Source organism: Ceratotherium simum, chromosome 12 (genome assembly GCF_057802395.1).
Source record: "Ceratotherium simum simum isolate JZ-2026a chromosome 12, ASM5780239v1, whole genome shotgun sequence".
NCBI lineage: Eukaryota > Metazoa > Chordata > Mammalia > Perissodactyla > Rhinocerotidae > Ceratotherium > Ceratotherium simum.
This window is the reverse complement of record NC_141911.1, coordinates 66151065-66170194: the sequence shown is the minus strand read 5'-3', so window position 1 is coordinate 66170194 and position 19130 is coordinate 66151065. Positions and strand designations below refer to the sequence as shown.

The following is a 19130-nucleotide window of genomic DNA, read 5'->3' as shown; positions in this document are numbered from 1 at the left end:
AAATAGTTTCTACTAACAAATATACTAACTTGACATTTAGTCCATAATTCTACACTGCTTCACTGGCCAAATACCGACTAGCTGACGGTAAATGAAACTTTGCCTCTATAAATATTGTGAAAGCTTGCGGATCCAGATCTCTTTATCTTCCCCTGTGGGCTTTGGGCTAATATTTTGAATACAGATCTTTAATTCTTGGACTAACATGTATAAAATATAGCTTATTTAAGATATCAATCTATTTGTCATTTGATTGTACAAATTGATTAGGAAGGAATGAAATCGCATCTACGTGAATGTCAAGTTTCACCCATCGCATTTGAGTATATAATTCAGAACTTTGAAATCAGATTTATCAAAAATGTAAAGCATTGATTATCAAAGCCTAGATCCCATTTTGAAGCCAAACCTCATTTCTGGTCAGTGTCCATTGGCGGTTGGTTTGTGCTGGCAGATGTGTCTGTGCTCTTGGTTGGTGCTTAGAAACACTCTCTTGTGCTCTTGCATCTCATCGCCCCAGCAACCAGCCCTCGTTGGTGCTTCACTCACCACACACAGGACATGCAAAGGGAACAGTGCTGTCCTTTGAAATAGCATTGTTGGAGACACCAGAGACAAACAAGAGGAACTCCACTTCCGCAGGAAGCATGCATCTGGCCGCAGTTCATTTCACTCTGCACCTTCCAGGGGAACGCGCCAACATTCAGTCATTCACAGTTGGAGCGGAGGAGAAAGAGGCTTGGAGAGAATGGGAAACGAGTGAAAATGAAACCTATGCTTTCATTTTATTCTCTATGAGGGCTATTTACCCCCTAATATTTTTGTTATTTGCAGGGGGATTCACATTTAACACAGATTTAAGCAATCTATTCTGGAATTATTTCCAGTGTGAATTTCTTGTATTGGCAGTAAGTAAACCACAGTTGCTGGTTTCAGACATTTCTGGGAAGAAAATGAATCAGATTAGGAGTATCAGATTTTAACTTCTGGATTCCCTTGTGTCCTTGCCATTGAGTGGTAGGAACCAGTCAAAAGGTGTGTTAGTTTAGTTGTTGGACAGAGAGGTAGGACAACGTGGAGACCTGTGTTTCCTTCTCCCACGGCTGCGATTTATGTTCCCCTGGAAGTTGCACTGTTGCTAATAGCACGCTTTTTTCACTCTCCTGCTCGGCTCATCATTTCATCCTCCCAACCCTACCACTGCTGTTGGTATATGACCATGGCCTCCTGCCAACCTACCAGCCTTCGATCCTTCAGTTCCGACAGGTCTCACACCCTGAGCCATGCCTCCTACCTGAGGGACAGTGCCATGATTGACGACACAGTGATGATACCCAGTCACCAGGTACGTGACTCTTTACCTTCACATTTCTGCTTTCTGGAGGGCTTTTTAACACTACCTAATGCTGGAAATGTCCGGAGCAAGTTTTTTACTTTCAGGAAAAAACCATCTTAATTCAGTTGACAAACTATGATAAGATAAGAGATTTGAGGGTTTTCTTAAAACATGAAAACTATTATAATGAGCAGAGTTTTTCTAAACTAATATACTGCTCGTTTCTTCAGCTATACTGAATTCTTCTGTAAGGATTATGTATAAAAATCGGTTTCTTTATAAAATCTCTATTAAAGGAAAAAGCGAGGTAGGATGCCTTTAAAGTATAAGATGAGTGGTACAAGTTAAAATAAATCTTAAATATTTAAAATTGTTATCTATTAGAAAAGATGGAGGATTTATTATTAAATATTTTAATTTTAGAAATGATTTTATCAGTTTTGGCTAATTGGACATAGGGAAATAGATGAACACCTACTCTCTTCAAAGGCAATTACACAAATGTGATCTTATATCAATAACATAATTTAACTGGGAATGTGTTATAAGAGGTTCCTTTTTAATTCATCAGTCTTATATCATATTTTTAAATGAGAATTTTTCCAGGTAATACCACCTTCCTGTGATACCACTTTTTGGAGTTCATTATATTTTACTTTAATTGAAGGAAAGTCTTATTATTAAATTCAATGTTCTTTGTGTTTAGGTGTCAACTCTAGCCAAGGAGGCAGAAAGGAATTCTTATCGTCTCAGCTGGGGCACTGAGAACTTAGACAACGTGGCTCTTTCTTCCAGCCCTATTCATTCAGGGTGAGTGAATCAATATTATGTATCCAGATCAAGAGGTATAAAGAGATGAGAGTGAAAATAACAGCTTTGTCCAGTAGCTTTAGCTGATGGCTAGCTTACAGGGGAAGTGACCTTTGTTTAAACTTGTAAATAACATTGCTTTATCCAACATGGACTCTATCTACAAAAACAAACCAGTAAAAAGGGTTGAATTCAGCATAGAAAAACTGACTGTTGTCTTAAAATAACTAGTAGAATTGCATCAAACAGCTTGCTAACTAACCGGAATATACAGATGACCTCCTTACTGTTCACATTTTGTCTTTAAGACGTCTTAAAAGAAGTGCAGGATCATTTGCTTTCTAGAAAGTTCTATTTACTAAGATTAACTAACTAGTTTAATAAATACCTTTCCTCACATAGTAATGCATTTAAAATAATGCTTACGGAAGTTTGAGTCACACAGATAGATAGAGGAGTTCATATGCTGTTTGAGGTAGGGATATACTAAAAAGGCAAATTTGAATGCAGCCAGTCAGGTTCTCAGTCTTCTTCTAAAAGTCATCCAGGTAATATATATGCCACTACTACTTAGGGAATGCTGCCTGTTTACCTTAACTCATTAAAAAGTGGACTTTGAGTTAATAATTTTAAACATACTTAAAGATGTTTTTAAAGTATAAGAATTCAGTTATGTGGAATATAAGTTCCTTAAAGAGTTTTAAATTGTAACACTGTTCAAAATTGGTTTTTCCCTTACATTTTAGTAGTTTCAAGTCATACAGTAATAATTTCATAGTTATATATAAATTTTAAAATATTTTTTCATTTAATCACTTTTTTTAAGCCCTACCCATATTTTACATATGTGTGATGCTTTGGTTTAAATTATTATCCCAAACTCTTTATCCATAATCCCCAGAACTATTTTGAGTAGTGGATCCTTTCTTGTTTTTATTATTCTAAAATGTTCTCCTTTCAGGAAAGCATTCTGAGATATTGTAGTTAAAAATTTCGGACCTCTTACTCTAATCTTTTACTAAAGGCTCATAGAATATAAAATTAGTTATATTGATATTGAAAATAATCATAATGCTCTTTATCTTGTTAAATAAGTAAAAGTTAGTTCCTGATGCAAGAGTTATTGAAGGGAATAACAACCAAATTAGGCCTCATCCAAATTTACTTTCATATTTTTAAGTATAAAATGAGATAATTAAAATCTGACAACTAAGAATTATTCAAAAAACATAACATTTCATTCTGCTACTAAATTTCTCAATGATGAGAAGAAGGAAAAGAAACTTGGACCTAGGGTGTTGAAGGGTAATAGAGCAGAATCTAGAAACCATAATAAAGTATTTGAAGTCCATATCCAGCTTACAAAGTGACAAGATTATTTTAGGCAAAATGTGATTAACTATTAATAGCTGAATTTAAAAAAGAGTCAAAGTGTTGTGGTAATACTTCAGTTTTCAAAATAAATAATTTACTTTAAAGAAGGAATTTCTTAAAGAAGTCTTTTAACTACTCAAGGTCAGTAAGTACATCAGTATACATACCAATTATATAAACTAGATACATATATAAGTAATTATAGTTGATTACTTATGATGAACCAAGAGCATCCAGTGGTTAAAGATTAATTACATATTAAGATAAGGATCTTTAAAATCTTGGTCTCTAATAAACCAGTTTTTCTATGAATTTTAATCATGATCACTGACTCTAAATAACTCTCAACTCTGTACAGTAGAATCTCCTGGGAGCTTCAAAACATACTGATGCCCAGGCCCCAGCCCAGACCAATTACATCAGAATCTCTGTTGTTGGGGCCTTGGCATTGGTATTTTCTATAAGTGCCAATAATCCAAATATATAAGTTTTATATAAACTGTTAGAAAGGAACATCTTTGCCTAATAAAGCTTTGATTATTAGGGAGACCTAGGTAATTAACACATACCTAGTTCTCTCAAACCTTTTTTATTTCTTCCATTCACTTAGGTATTCATTCTTCACACATTGTTGAATTCTACAAAGTACCAATCCTTGGGCCAGGCACTAAGAAAAATAGATAAGTAAGACCTAGCCCTTACCTTTAAGAAATGCATCTATATGTTGTTATTTGAAGTTGGAAGACAATTTGTAGAAGAGAGAGAGCGTGAGGGTTAAGAGTGTACTTTGGAGACAGACCAGTCAGAATTCCAGTTCTGGCCCTGACACTCAATATGTGACACTGGGCAAGTTATGTAGAATCTCTGCATTTCCGTTTACTTATCTGTAAGATGGATGTTATGTTATGACTCCCGTAGGGGAGCTTTAAGGATTAAATTCTTAAATAATTAGCATTTTTCCTAGAAAGAATAAGTACTCATTAAATCATAGCCATTAGTAATTATACAATCCCTATAGACATCTTCCAAATCTTTCATAAATTCCAAATCAGTTAAGCAAAATGTATGCTGAGTCCTCTAAATACCAATACCAATGTGGTGCAATTCATAATGGTAATGTTTGATTTATTGTTATCGTTATCAGATAATCTATCATCTAGTAATGTCTCTAGTATTGAACAAACAATGCAACAGATGACTCTAATAGGGTGGGTAATTACCATGAAAGCTCAATGGTTCTGAGTGTATTTGAAAGCTACCATTATATTAATGTATATGAATAACATTCATAATATCCTATCATGTAACAATGATTTCTTGTAATTTTACTTGTTACACACCAGGTTCCTGAGTAGTAGTTTTTATATATTTTTCAAGGAACTGAGTTTCTCTTTAATTGATAGGATGAATTCTTAAGCCACTCTAAAATCTGCCCAAAATGTAAGGAAAAAAAATGATATTTGATCGAGGGGATAATAAAGTTGGCTTTTTTATGCACATGCCACTAATTTTGTGTATAACGTTCTATTAGATTCCATAAAGAGATTTTACATTATTAGAAGACACAACTTCTACCAATATGCAGTATTAGTGTTTTTTTTTTACCTCTCCTCTGTGTTTCCAATGACTAATGTCCTTGACTACGGGAGAATAGGTATCAGTGATTAAAAAACTGTCCTGCCCAGTAGATATAGCCAATGTCTGGCAAAAGAAAGGCTGACAGTAATATTTTCATTGTTGTCCTAAGGGGTTGCATTAGTGATTCACAGTCTAACCAACAGTTTTTTTCCAGCATCCCAGTTATAATCATACCAACATAATCTTGGGCAAGAATTTGAACTTTACAATTCTGCTATGTGAACCTAAAACTACTCTAAAAAAAGTCTATTAAAGAAATGTGAAGATATCAGCTCAAATAATGGAAGTTGATATTTGAGATGCAAGGAAGTCAAAGCTGTTTCTCATTTGACAACAGTAATATTTATCTAAATACCCATAGTAGTTAATCTAGTTGTTCATGTATTTCAAACACCCTAGGTTTTCTTAAGGTACACGAAGGTAAATTCTTTTGGATGAAGAAAATTATTTTATAAGTAGTAAAACAACTATTTAGTAAGGTCGGATTTCTGGTCCATTAAACATGTATCCTTTCGTATATCATCAGGTGTTGAAAACACGAGAGAACTGTGTGAAAACTTCTGGAGAGTTTTGAGGAAGAGCAGACTCAGGTGGAAGAGGACTGAAAGGCAGGGCTGTAAGGGGGATTAGTCAACATGACCAGTGAGTGGGACAGCAGTCCCCAGAGCAGGGAATGAAAGTCTTGAAAAAAGCACTAAGACTTTGTTTGCCTAGTTTTTTGTTACCTGCTAGTAGGTAATTAATGTTACCTACTTTGCCTTATAGTTTATGCTACTGTTTGTCATGGAAGCTGTTCTTTAAATTGTGCCTTTTCTGTGTGCATTTCTTCTGTAGTAGCCCAAAAGGGCATTGCCATTATTTTGAAAGTATTAAAAGTATGAATGAAAAGCTTTGGAGACAAGACTATGTCCATCAAATCAGAGACTTTGTAGCTTTCATTATAAAGCCCCTTGAGGTTTGGTAGCTTCTTGAGCACTTTAAGTTCCCCCACAAGCCAGTGTTGAATTAGGCTACAAATCCATATCCGGTGATTTTATAAAATCCTCAGTTCCCTGAGTCACCACAGAGCCCTCCTCCCTTGCTACTTCTCTCAGTATTTGCATAGAGCTGTATCTCATTTGTATTTCCATCTTTTTTTTCAATGAATGCTGAATTGGTATATAAATGTTATATTTCTGTTGAAAGTCACTTCTGATTTCCTTCTTTATATTTCACTTTATCCATTCCTTCTCTGTGCTAAAGTATCTATTCTGTTGCAGCCGCACCTCTCCATGTCTTGATCGTGACAACAGCAGGTGAACTTCTGCATAATTCCTTCTCTGAACATGTTGCCTATTCCTCTCCCCCTTTACCATCTCCTTCTGCATAAACCCGCCTCAGGATGCTTTAGTGTGAAGATACCTAGCCAGAGAGAGAGAGAGATTTATATTCTCCAGATCATGGCCATTGCTGAATTCCCCTTTCTCTACGGTGAAAAGAAATTTTGTGCCAAAATTAATATAAACCTGTTCTATGAACGCCTGTCTTGGTCATGGGTCTCTACCTCTTAGCTTCTTTTGTGGGAATAAGTGCTACATAGAGCTGAAAAATATTATTCCCAGCAATTATGCAAATTGGTTGAGCTATGTTAAAGTTGTTATTTAAAGGTTATGGTTTTAAGTGTCACTTAGCAGGGGCTTTTTAAACTATGTTCTAGGTGAACCAAAGTCTAAAAGTTTATTAATAGTGCATTTCTTTGCTCCTACTGCTTTAAATGCCATCTTTTGATATTTTGGAAATTGTGCTATTGAATGATTCTAGTCAGTGTTCTAAAAATATCCATTGTTCTATGTTATTTCGATAAAGTTATTTTTAAAGGTTCTTATTAGACTGCTGATGATAGTATTTTTATTATACAGTCATCTTTCATGATACTACAAATGGTCCTCAAATAAGACAATTTAATATTTCCAATTTTGAAAATTTTATATCCATCTTTTTACTTTTTCTGAAACACTAACTATTATGTTTCTAAACATGAACATAGTGAGTGGTAAATAATTGGTGATTTTTAACAAATCTGAGCCACTTTTTTCAAAGGCATTTTCTATCTGTTTTTCAATTTATGGAATTTGGAAGATTAGGAAGGAATTAAGGGAATTATAGAAGAAAAAGAGTTGCTGATATGATTTTCTCACAGTACCCCAGAAATCAGATTTAATGTAAGGCCCTCTTGCTATGTATATGTGGATCACTGAAGCACCCTGATGACTTTATTTTTTCCCATTTTGACCCAGTAACTAACTCTGAATGCTGCAGTCTCCTTCCCGTCCATACCCCGTGGTCCTGGATGAATTAAAAGTAAACCTAAGGATTAGTAACTTTTGAGGTGGAGGATGTAGTCCTCAAAAGACCAGAATCATTGTTTTCTGCCGCCTCCTCTAAGCATGTACCTGTTTAGCTAATCAAATCGCAAATTTGTAGGCAAGTTATCCGCATAATAATGGTGGATCGCTTTTGCTTTTATTCCTTTTAAATTGTGATAACGTTGTATCTCACAATTTAGAAAACTCCAACAAGAATTTCTACTTTGCATGACTGCTGAATTTCGTTTGGAGAGTAAGATATGCAATTAAACCTGAGTATGTTACATGGTATTTTTTGTCTGTCCAGTCTTGTCAATGTTTATTGCAGTGTTTGTATACATTTTCTGCAAAACTGCTCATTGACTGTTTTAACCATAACAAACCAAACCATAACCATAGCAAAAATAATATCTATTTCTTGGAATAATAGCAGCTTATTGTCCAAAGAGGAATTCTTCCAGAGCATCTGAAATGGAACATTTCAGTAGGTTTCCTAACCTAGTTAACAGTAAATGGTACATAGAATTTTAACATCAGAAGGCCACCTTAGAGTTTATTTAGTCACAGTCTCTCATTTCATGGATGAGAAAACTGAAACCTAAAGATGTTAAGTGACTTGTCTGAGGTTACAGTAATAACTCAAGACAGATAGATCTAGCGATAGATCAGAGACAGATCCAGGAAGGAGCATGGTATTTGCTACATTGTCTTGTGCTCTGTGACAATAGTATTGTTATATCTTATTTAAATAGTAAGGTTCATAAACTAATAAAGACTTCATCATCATCTTAAATTGCCTTAGCAAAGTTCTGAGTTCATTGTAGGTATTCAGTAAATGTTTGTTTCTCCATTTATTTTTTAGGTGTTGTATTATATTGTACTATAATGTTTAAGACATTCTAAGTAGATAAAATCATATGGGTGCAGGGAAAGAGAATGACATTTATTGAATTCTATATGCCTTACCTACACATGATTTAATCCTTACTGTACCCTTAACTGGTGACATGATTATCCCTCATTGACAGATGAGGCTTCAGTCTTCCAGTTCATAGACAGCAGAGCTGAGCTTCAATCCATATCCCATCTCCTCTGTGCATATTTAATTACATATTTTTACTTCAGTTCCTTTCATCTCCAAGTGTTTGCAGGCATTCTCTTGTCCCATTTTTAATCTCCTGAAAATATGAGAAAACCATATTTATTTAATCAACTCTAGTATGTGAACTGATTCATCTCATGACTCACACCTTCCATCCTTTCATTTTTTCCTATGGTACAAAAAAGTAAGTGGTCTCTTACAATCTGCTTTGTGCTTTTTGAAATGGTTTTATGCATTGCAGAATAACTATCCACTAATTCTACTACCTATCCAAATAGTGTCACCTTTTGATATTCTGATATTTTTAATGAAAAGGCTTAACTGGTTTTATATTATAAACTATTGGGATTAACTAATTAGCATGTTGACTTGTAAATCTAAAAAGCTTTTCGTCAGCACCTAGATATAAACTTGAATCATTATTTCTCTTATTCCTTCTTGTTTGAAGAAAAGACTTTTCAGTATACAATTTTACATATTCAGCTTTTTTATTGTTTATTCTGCAATTACATGATTTGAGTCTGATTTGTTTAGAGTATTTTCTTGCTAAATTTATAGACATTTTTATTCATTTTGACTATTAATATTGAGCTCTTTCCTATCTTCTAATCCTTTGTTTCTTTTATGACATCTTTTTGTTTTGCTTTATTATCAATCTTTCTCTCTCTCTTGCTAAAGAACATCTCCTCACTAGAGCTTATCACTTTTTGTTAGTCTGTTCCACTTTCTTTGGTTATTTGATAAAGAAACAAAGACTAATTTTCTTTGGAAATTTAATTTTTCTTTTCTCTGAGTTATGCATATTGGCACCTTAATTTTTCCAGTTTGCTTTGTGTTCTGATGCAATACTTCGGTATTATTTTCCAGATCTATAATGACACCAAGAGGCTTAGAGTTAAATGTATCTATTTGCAGCTTCAGTCTTTAAATTCTTTTATTTTGATTTCCCAATCTTTGGTCTGTCTTCGTGTAATTTCACTCCTAATAAAATGGTTTACTTTGGTCTATTCAAACTCTTGGTTTTTGCTTACTCCCATTTCCTACTAATCCTTTATCAAGGGAAATAAATTTATTGGTTCTCTCATTTTGGAGCAGGGAAAGGCCTGTAGAAGAATATTTAATATTAAGGATAGTCCTTCCCAACTATCTTGCTATTTTATGAGCTGAAACATCCATGTGTAGTAATTTAAATGAGTTCTAACTTGATTGGTTGTCCAGAGACCAAATTAAATTGCCTTCTACTTTAGCCTTCTTCTCTCTTTATTAGACAGATATATACAACTTCTTACAACTTGCCCTTTTCAGTCTTCCATTCACTCGCTTGTTCAACAATTATTTATCAACTACCTATTATGTGCGCCATCCACATTGTGCTGGGCCCTGGGGGAACACAGGAAGGACTATAGAGAACAAGGTCACTGCCATTATGGCACTTATATGGCTCCTGTATGTGGTTATAATTAATTTCTCATTGACCAGGAAAGTAAGCGATTCTAAGTAAGCAAAACGTCATGTGACATCTGGGCCTTAGACTGTGAACATCCTGGCAGCAGCAACTATGTCTTTACTTTCTGTGTCCTCAGTTCCTAGCAGGGCACCGGGCACTTAATAGGAGGGTAACAACCATTGCATGAAGAGCATGGAAATGGAAGTTATGGAGTAAATGAGAACAAAAGAGGATTTCAAAAGGAACAGTCAATGACACAAAATCAGAGAAAGTAATCAAACACGTAGTTACTTAAACATTGTTACAGCCAAGAACATAGCTACTTCAATTAATGCACCGCTAGAAGATATCCTACATGTTCTTCTAGGAGGAGGCTTTGTATAGGCTATAAGCCATCATCAGAAGAGATGTAGTGGAAATACAACAGCACATAACGTGAGTGTGGAAACTCCCTAAATGCCTTCAAAAGCTACAAATAGTATTGAAGATTGATAATATTAAGCAGATGTATTGTAATAATTCCTTACTAGTTTGAGTCCCTGTTCTGTTCTCTGATGGTGATAGTAACCAAAAGATGAAAAAAAATTAGAGAAAGTCAGAAATATTGCAATGAGTTTGGAACAGCACTGCTTAAAACTTAAGTAGCTTTTTTCCAGTTTTTATGAAAATCAGCATAAATATCATAGTCAAATAAAACTAACACAATGACAAGGAAACCTTTAAATTCATTGAGAAGTTTTACCAGTTCTTTCATCCTTTTGAGCAATAGTACACTTTAAAAAACAAATAGGAAAGAAGTTTTTTACAAATTCATACAGAAAGACTAGTAATAAGAAAAGCAGCCAACATTTTCTCATTGTGTTTTGATAAACACCAGAAACATCCACACTTCAGTACTGAACTGTAGATTATATAGGGTGGGGAATGAATGGTAGGTCTAGGCTGGCTCCTGCATGTGGGAAGGACTGTGACACCTCTTCCTGTGGTCTCATCCTGCATGATGTGCTTCAGACAGGGGCTCTGGGCTCCTTCACATCCATTTTTATTACTAGCAACAGGATTTCTGTTTAATCGCATGCTTAATTAATGAGTTCTGTGTTCTGCTATGAAAAGGATGCTAAGATATTTTTTCTTCGCTTGTCTAAAAATAACATACATGTATTGTTTCTATCCCGTAACTTACTTTGATGAAATAGCTTTCAAATGTTTTAAATGTTGTCATGAATGCAATGTCTAGGTGTGGTGAATCTGGTATAGTTCTGTGCTGGTTAAGCTATAAGTAGATTCATAATACACCTATATGTTGCTTTCCTCTTTCTGTTTTGGTCTAAAAATCTTGCAAATGCAATGAAAATTGGGAAAGGCAGTAATGTAATTTATGTAAGGGCGTACACACTGTTTGTTTGTGTCCTTGTGTATATGTGCACGACAGTCAGATTGCCTGGTTTAATTTTTGCTCCTTGACAAAGTGAGTGCCTCCAAGACTTTAATGAGTGTTAAGACTAACAAAGTGACAGAGACTCAAACGAAGCTGCATCAGGATCTGTTAAGACCATCTCAAAGGAAACAACTTCAAAGTGAAGACAAACCTTTTCTCTTGGTAGATTTAAAATAAACAGACCAAGTCATCTTGGATTATGGTTCTCCATATGATTCATGAACAATTAGCGTGGCAGAAAAGGAGCAAAAATAATAGAGATGTCTTTACATTTCTAAATTATTAGCTATGATTTTCCCCATTCAATTTACTATAATTTGGGGGAAATCACGATGCACAGATATCCTCCATCAGTATAAGCCCAGGGTTTCCTACTTCAAAACACAGAGTAGAGGGGATTTATAATCTTGTTTCCTTCCACCCCATCTTTGCTTCAGTTAAAATGGTAAGGCAGAGAGATTCCTATTTAAGAAGTGAAAAACTGCATTTCAACCAGTAAATTGGTTCTATATAAAACATTTAATTATTTTGCTTTTCCTCTTCCTTTAGAATGTAATCAGTTAAAAACGTGCATTCTGGGTAAGATGACGTTGGAGCAGGATGCATGCACATGAGTTAGATCTTGGGAGAAGGCCTATGAATCCTTTTTTTTTTTCATGTCATAGAATTATATTAAAATGAGCTAGACAAGATGTAATTTTGAAAAGTCGAGTTAATTTAGAAAAACTGCAATTTGGTCTTTCCTCTCTGCTCTATCCTTATATTATTTCAATATGGAGATTTTTCAGGACACGCATAGAAGGAAGCAGAAGTCTTTGCATTTAAACAAAAGGAGACTCCTCAGTGTTCTTTATATAATTTCATTCCACTTTCTTTCAAGTCAATTGGACATATTTTTAATTTACAGTTTATATTTAATATCACCATTGTCATCAAAAATTAGAAGAATTCTTTAGTTACAGATCAAAATAATACAAAAATTGAAACAACAACAAAACAGAAATAAAGGCATTGGTATAAAGTAAAATAACTTTTAAGGACAAATGTTTTGCCACCATGCGTATAAATAGAAAAGAGATGTTTTGGCAACATAGCATTATGGAAAAAAATTAACTTGACAAAGCTTAGCTCTCTGCCACCGATATTTCAAAACACATCTAATCTTCTATTTTAATTTTTAGTTTCCTGGTTAGTTTTATGGTGGATGCCCGAGGTGGTGCTATGCGAGGATGCAGACACAATGGGCTCCGTATCATTATTCCACCTCGGAAATGTACTGCCCCAACACGGGTCACCTGCCGACTGGTCAAGCGCCATAGACTGGCGACAATGCCTCCAATGGTGGAAGGAGAAGGCCTGGCCAGTCGCCTGATCGAAGTCGGACCTTCCGGTGCTCAGTTCCTTGGGTAAGGGTTTCTGATAAACCTCCCACTTAGTCACCGATGAGCTTGTGTCCTCTACATGAAATCACTAGGATGGAGTGGAAAAAGGTACGTCAAAACATTTTGAAAGAAGATTGGCCCCTATGAAATTTTTTAAAGCTTGGAAGTAGACCCTCAATGCTTGACTCCACTTTCATGCCTCTTCTTGGAAGGCATTATTGAGTTAAACATTCAGGTTAATTCCTATTCTTTCTCTTTGGATGTGATAATAGCTGCTAGACTCCCAATGTGAATAATCATGTTTTAGCTGATGGTAGGTTTTTTTTTTTCCTTTGAGACTTAAGTGGTAAAATCATAAAGAAAAAATACTACTCTATTTAAACAAGAACTTAAAGCCTTGTGTAGTTATGAAACAGAATCATTATCTTCGCTTTGGAAAGCAGTGTTTCCTTTATAGAATATCCAAAAATTTAGTCTATGTGATTGTCTTTTCTGTTATCAAAATTGCTACCTTGAGTCTTAAAAATTACCCTGGCAGTCTATTTAGTCGTAGTTTTCATGAAGACGACAAAATCCAGACTAACTTCCGCCATGCTCGTTTTAGCAATTTTGAGCAGAAGTTAGCATTTCTTCTTTCTTCTGTTTGTTTGTACGGCTGCTATTATGTTAAGTGGTATCTCAATATGCCAAGAAATGAATAGCTACCACTGAAAACTGACAAAAGGATGAAGTTTTGGAGGGGGACAAGTTTCAAAATATTTTGAAACAAATCAATTGTATTTAAGTCTTGTCATATCAAGTCTTTGTGCTGAAAAACTGAGAGAAAATCTTGTGAATCATGAACTCTTTTGCTTTGCCAGTGTCGTATTGGGGGGAGGATTTCTTGCTTTAGAACTCGGGAAAGGTTCTAAAGCCTTGTAATTTGGAGCAGACTATTAACAGGTTGCCCCAAATTATGTTCGCACCCGAAAAGGGGTGTGTCCATATTTCCCAACTATAGAAACCACCCCCCATGTCCTCCTGTCAGACAGACCAGAGATTTAGAAGGAGCCTGTGAAGTTCTGGGTTGCATCAGAAAATGCCAGTATGGTTGGAGTAATTCCCCAATGAGTCCTCTTGTGTTCTGTACCAGGCCCTTTTCCCTCCCTCATGCTCAGGTCGTTTTAGGCTTTTTAATAATCTTCAAATCTGTTGAGGAATATCCATGAAAACATCTGGCCTCTCTACCGAGTCAGAGTTTTTATTGTATTCCCAACAGCTTTGTGTTTCCTGTGGAGCATATTTTTTTTCTTTTTTGGCTCGTGCCCTGGCGGTGAACCTAACTAGGGACAGATCCAACTTCTAAGTGCTCTCCTTCCACGCGCCTCCATTGTACACTCTGGGTCTCGGTTCCCTGCTCTTTGTGACCAATGGAGGGGGCAGAACCAAACGCAGTGTGAAACCAAACTTCACCCTGTTGAGCAGCTGGTGACGCTGGGGTTCTGTGGAAAACAACACCTGAAGCTTACCTATGTTCTTTCTTTCACTGCTGCTCGGATGTACTCAGTAAACTTCACCTGCCAACGGCTCCTCCCCCACTTAATGAGGGAGAAAGTTTGGTCAGCCGCATCCTTCAGCTGGGGCCTCCTGGAACCAAATTCCTTGGGTAGGAGTGACTTAAAACAAATTGATGGCTGCTGGCCCCCATTCTTCTCCTTCTTCTGCAATATGATTTCTCTTTTTGTCATTGTGCCCATGACATGTCCCTCTCTATGATTTAAATTCTGTATAACCTATCTTTAGTGGACCATTTCTGACCCTTGTGGTATGTGACTTTTATTTTTGAGTGATGTTTTTATATCTTTTCCCTTAAAGTGCTGTGACCTTCATTTTCGTTTAAAGCATGAGATCTGCCTAGTTGTACTCTGTGCTAGTTATGATGTTGTTATGATAAATTTGGAGTCTGTATCAAAGCAACCTGGACTGAAAAATCAAAAGCCTCTATAAATTCTGAGTGAATGCGACCTGAAAATAGTCAGGCGGTGCATGTTCTGCATCCTGAATATAATAGGCATTGGACACAATTGGGCTGTCTGCTGAGGTGCTCGAGTTGGGCCACACTGTGTACACATGCCTATCATTACCCCGAATGAAGAAAATATAAACAAAAACCATGAGTGCATGACTCCTAAGTTCCCAAGTCGTCAACTTTTCTGACATCTCCTCATTTACAACACATCAAATTATGCAACATAGGAGCCATCTTCCCTCTTAAACCATTCTGTCATTTTGCACCTTGTAGAAAATGTTTCAGGAGGTTGGCACACATCACAGATATGCATGTACATTTCTTTTGGTTAAATGTGTTCTACTTACATTTGTCAAAGGAGAAGTTCCAGAATGCCACATGCACTCACAGGGAAACATCATTTGGCTTAAGGTAGTAGCATGTCCCTGAGGACTGGTGCCCCTGAGTTGGAATGCTACTGTGCGACCATCTGGTAGCCGACAGGCTCCAGAGGACAGCCCACTCTGTCCCTGTCCCCAGAAAGAGAAGAATTCCAGGTCACTTTGCAACAGACAGAGTCAAGGTGCTTGTCTTGCTGTTGGTTAGCTCCTGTCCACACTAAATGTTCTGCCTTACCATGCCAGGCCTGTGATCGTGGAGATCCCTCACTTTGCCGCCCTTCGAGGAAAGGAGAGGGAGCTGGTGGTCCTGCGCAGCGAGAATGGGGACAGCTGGAAAGAGCATTACTGTGAATACACTGAAGACGAATTGAATGAAATCCTTAATGGCATGGATGAAGGTACTTCATATTGACGGTTTTCAAAGAACTATAAAGTGGAAGCATGAAAATGATGTACTTCTTTCTTATGACCTAGGGGATTCTGGTATGTTCCAGTGGTGCTGAGTTGGAATGCACAATTTATTTGCCAATCTTACTTCTGCTACATTCAGGAAAATAAAAACCTTTAAATAGCGAATATCTCATTTTAATAAGGAGATAGAGCACATCTTCATCTTTAGTATAAACATTTTCAAACCTAAAACACAAGATAGAATAGATATTGTTGTTTCATAATAAAATGAACTGATACTAGATAATAAATCTGTGATTTTAAAAAATACCTCACTTGAAAATTTAGATATTTAAGACTGATAAAAAGTGCTAAGCTTTTCTACTGGAAAACTTACATATACCCATAACTAGTGCATTATAGGATAATTTGATTTCTTTTTAACTATTATTAAGGAGGTAGGAAAATTAAATTCACTTAAACTTCTACATATAATTCACACAGGGAGTTAGCCAGGGTTGAATTTCATATACACACATACACATTTAGTTAAGGAACTTATTTTTTATTATGGCTTTAATCTCTCTAAATCTCAAATCCAGCTTGGGCCATTTTGCTGCAGGTTGAAATATCTGTTTGACGAGAGGGAAGTGGCTCATTTTTGGACCTCCTTAGGCTGCACAGAGACAAGGTCCAGTCCTGATACCAGGAGACCTCTTCTACTTTAAGTAATACACAAATGGGACAAGTTCTTGGCCTAAGTGGCAAGAGCTTGCCAAGTGTTGTACAGAGCTGGACACACAGCTGCATAGCTGTTGTCGTGTCTACAGTAGCTTCAGATGTGGCTCGTGGAGAGTGAAGTGTAGCCTGACAGCAGGTGCATTAATATTTCTTTCTGCATCCTGCTGAGATTGAATAAGAATAGAGGCCAGGCTTCCCCTATCCAGGGGGTGGATGGAAGAAGAAAGTATGCCCTCTAGATGGATAGGTCAGTATCTTTCAAGCAAGATCAAAAGGTCAGGATTCTTACTGATAAATCTCATTCCATGCAAGATCTAGCTGCTCGGCTTCTTGGGACCATTCCTTTTGCCCACATTTAGGTTGAGGATGTTTTCCTCTGAGATGTTTACCTGTCATCAACATTGCTGTGAGCACTGGCATCTTGTTCTTGGATGGGAGGCCCACTCTTGTAACTTTCTACATACGAAAAAGCTTGTTTTAATACGAAGAATCAGATTTGTGTATCTTGACATTTGTTATGTTTGGAAATGCACCCTTGCATGAGCATGTGAAGTGTTTGCGGAGCATCAGCGATGCAGGAGCAGATCCCGGGACTTCTGGCTTTTGCTACCTAGTTATACTCAATAGTCAAGAAAAACACAGTTGCTGTTCCTGCCTGTGTAATGAATTGTAAATGATTTCTAAAAATGACAGCTTTCCATGATCCCTTAAAGTTCAGTAGTTCAAATTTTCTACATTTTAACCCAGCCTGATTTTTTGTATTGCCCTACATATCTGCACTAATGTAATTTATAAAGATCTTGTGTTCCCCTTCTCCTGATGCTGGATGATAAGTTTGGTAAGTTAATGGTCTCAGAGGAATATTGACACCCTGCATTCATAATCACTGGTCTTTTTTAATATCCACAGTGATTATCTCAGAGACAACCATCCCACTGGGGTCCACAAACACAAACCTTACCCTCCAAGACAGGTTTTATTCCTGCACTGTTCCACTGAGAACTGAAAGGGCCATATTACTTCTTAAAACCACAATAACTGGTTTTTGAGCTGATTTTGAAATTTGCAAAGAAAAAGAGTGCATGAACAGTTTTCTCTCTGTCACATGAGCCAAGAATAGAGCAGGTTCATTTTCTTCCCAGGTTTGCCCTCAAACCCCTTCATTTACAAGGTGGCTCTGTGGTACTGTTTCTGGAACTAGATGCTTTTCTTTCACGGTGTGCTGGAAAGACCTAGTTTCCACATAAAAAAAAGAAATTGTGCAAACTGAATGCACAGGTCTTGAAAGATTGCAGTTTTTTCTGGTGTTGTTAGGATAGCCTTGCTTTTTTAATTTTCCTGTTATTTAAAAGAAAAAGGATGCTTTGCTGCCACATCTGTTCACTCTTAACTATGCCAGTGAGTTTGCTAGAGTGCTTTCAGAAGGAAGTCCTTGCTATATGAAGATGGGTCATTTCTTGTCTCAGTGCTGGATAGCCCCGAAGACCTAGAAAAGAAGCGAATCTGCCGCATCATCACCCGTGACTTCCCACAGTACTTTGCAGTGGTGTCTCGCATCAAACAGGACAGCAACCTGATTGGCCCAGAGGGAGGTGTGCTGAGCAGCACGGTGGTGCCCCAGGTGCAGGCCGTCTTCCCAGAGGGGGCGCTGACCAAGCGGATTCGTGTAGGCCTGCAGGTATGCCCATGTTAGATGCAAGGTCACCCAACATGGATTTTATTCCAGTTGTTAAAAATCAGCTTTTCAAATGGGAAATAAATGGTTAAAGAATCAAATTATTCCTGGGTGAGCAAAAGCTGCTATTAGAGGTCATAAGTCTAATAATGTTTTATATACGTGCTTAGTAACAGTACTAAACTTACAGTGGCCATATTGAGGCCACCAAACTGGTTTGTGAGATAAAAAGCAATGCAGTGAGTAAGAAATTTGACATGAAATATCATTATATATTGTTTATTTTAATATTTTTCTTTTCCTCGAAAAGGCTCAACCTATGCACAGTGAGCTGGTTAAGAAGATCCTAGGCAACAAAGCTACCTTCAGCCCTATAGTCACTTTGGAACCTAGAAGGAGAAAATTTCACAAGCCAATTACCATGACCATTCCTGTCCCCAAAGCTTCAAGTGATGTCATGTTGAATGGTTTTGGGGGAGATGCACCAACCTTAAGATTACTATGCAGCATAACAGGTGAGTCACACATGACTGTGTTAGTAGAAATTTCTGAAAGAAGAAACTTGGATCATTGTAAATGTTACAATACCTTTGTCATAAAATGCCTGCAGGGTTATATGCATTAATTCAGGAAAAGCATTCTAATTAACTAGGGAAGTGAAAGGTGATAGGAAATGAACTAATATTTACTAAATAAAGCTTCTATGCAAAATTGTTAGACACTTCATGTGCATTGTCACTTTAATCTTCACAGTAGCCCTACAAGGAAACTTTATCCCCATTTTACTGAAAAGAAAACCAAGTTGGAGAGAAGTTGTGTAACTTGCCTGAGATTATACCATAAATATTTGGCAGAGTTGGGATTCAAATCCAAGCCCATAAACCTCAGAGCCCAAGCTTTAAGGCTCCATTGAAGCCATCATCTTATATCTTTTGCAAAATAAATAGTGTCTTGAATAATTACACCCAATAGTTCAAACCAAACTTTTCTGTCTAAGAATTGGTTATGTCTTTATCATTGATCTATTGAACTAACTTAGGAAAAACAAAGTAAAAGTTTTTAAT

General features: G+C 36.5%; 1 protein-coding gene across 11 annotated transcripts in view; it reads left to right on the top strand.

The window, feature by feature from the left end:
- ANK2 (ankyrin 2) overlaps nucleotides 1-19130 on the top strand; it is a 629932-nt gene that overhangs the window by 568481 nt on the left and 42321 nt on the right. For 8 of the 11 annotated variants that reach the window (XM_087437712.1, XM_087437714.1, XM_087437713.1 and 5 more), the window contains 6 exons: nucleotides 1243-1345; nucleotides 2043-2146; nucleotides 12672-12896; nucleotides 15504-15658; nucleotides 17858-18069; nucleotides 18377-18581. In XM_087437712.1, the coding sequence (XP_087293838.1) occupies nucleotides 1243-1345; nucleotides 2043-2146; nucleotides 12672-12896; nucleotides 15504-15658; nucleotides 17858-18069; nucleotides 18377-18581 (1004 nt within the window). Of the gene's footprint in view, nucleotides 1-1242; nucleotides 1346-2042; nucleotides 2147-12671; nucleotides 12897-14418; nucleotides 14518-15503; nucleotides 15659-17857; nucleotides 18070-18376; nucleotides 18582-19130 lie in introns of all 11 variants that reach the window. The other 3 variants (XM_087437710.1, XM_087437708.1, XM_087437715.1) reach the window with 2 other exon arrangements.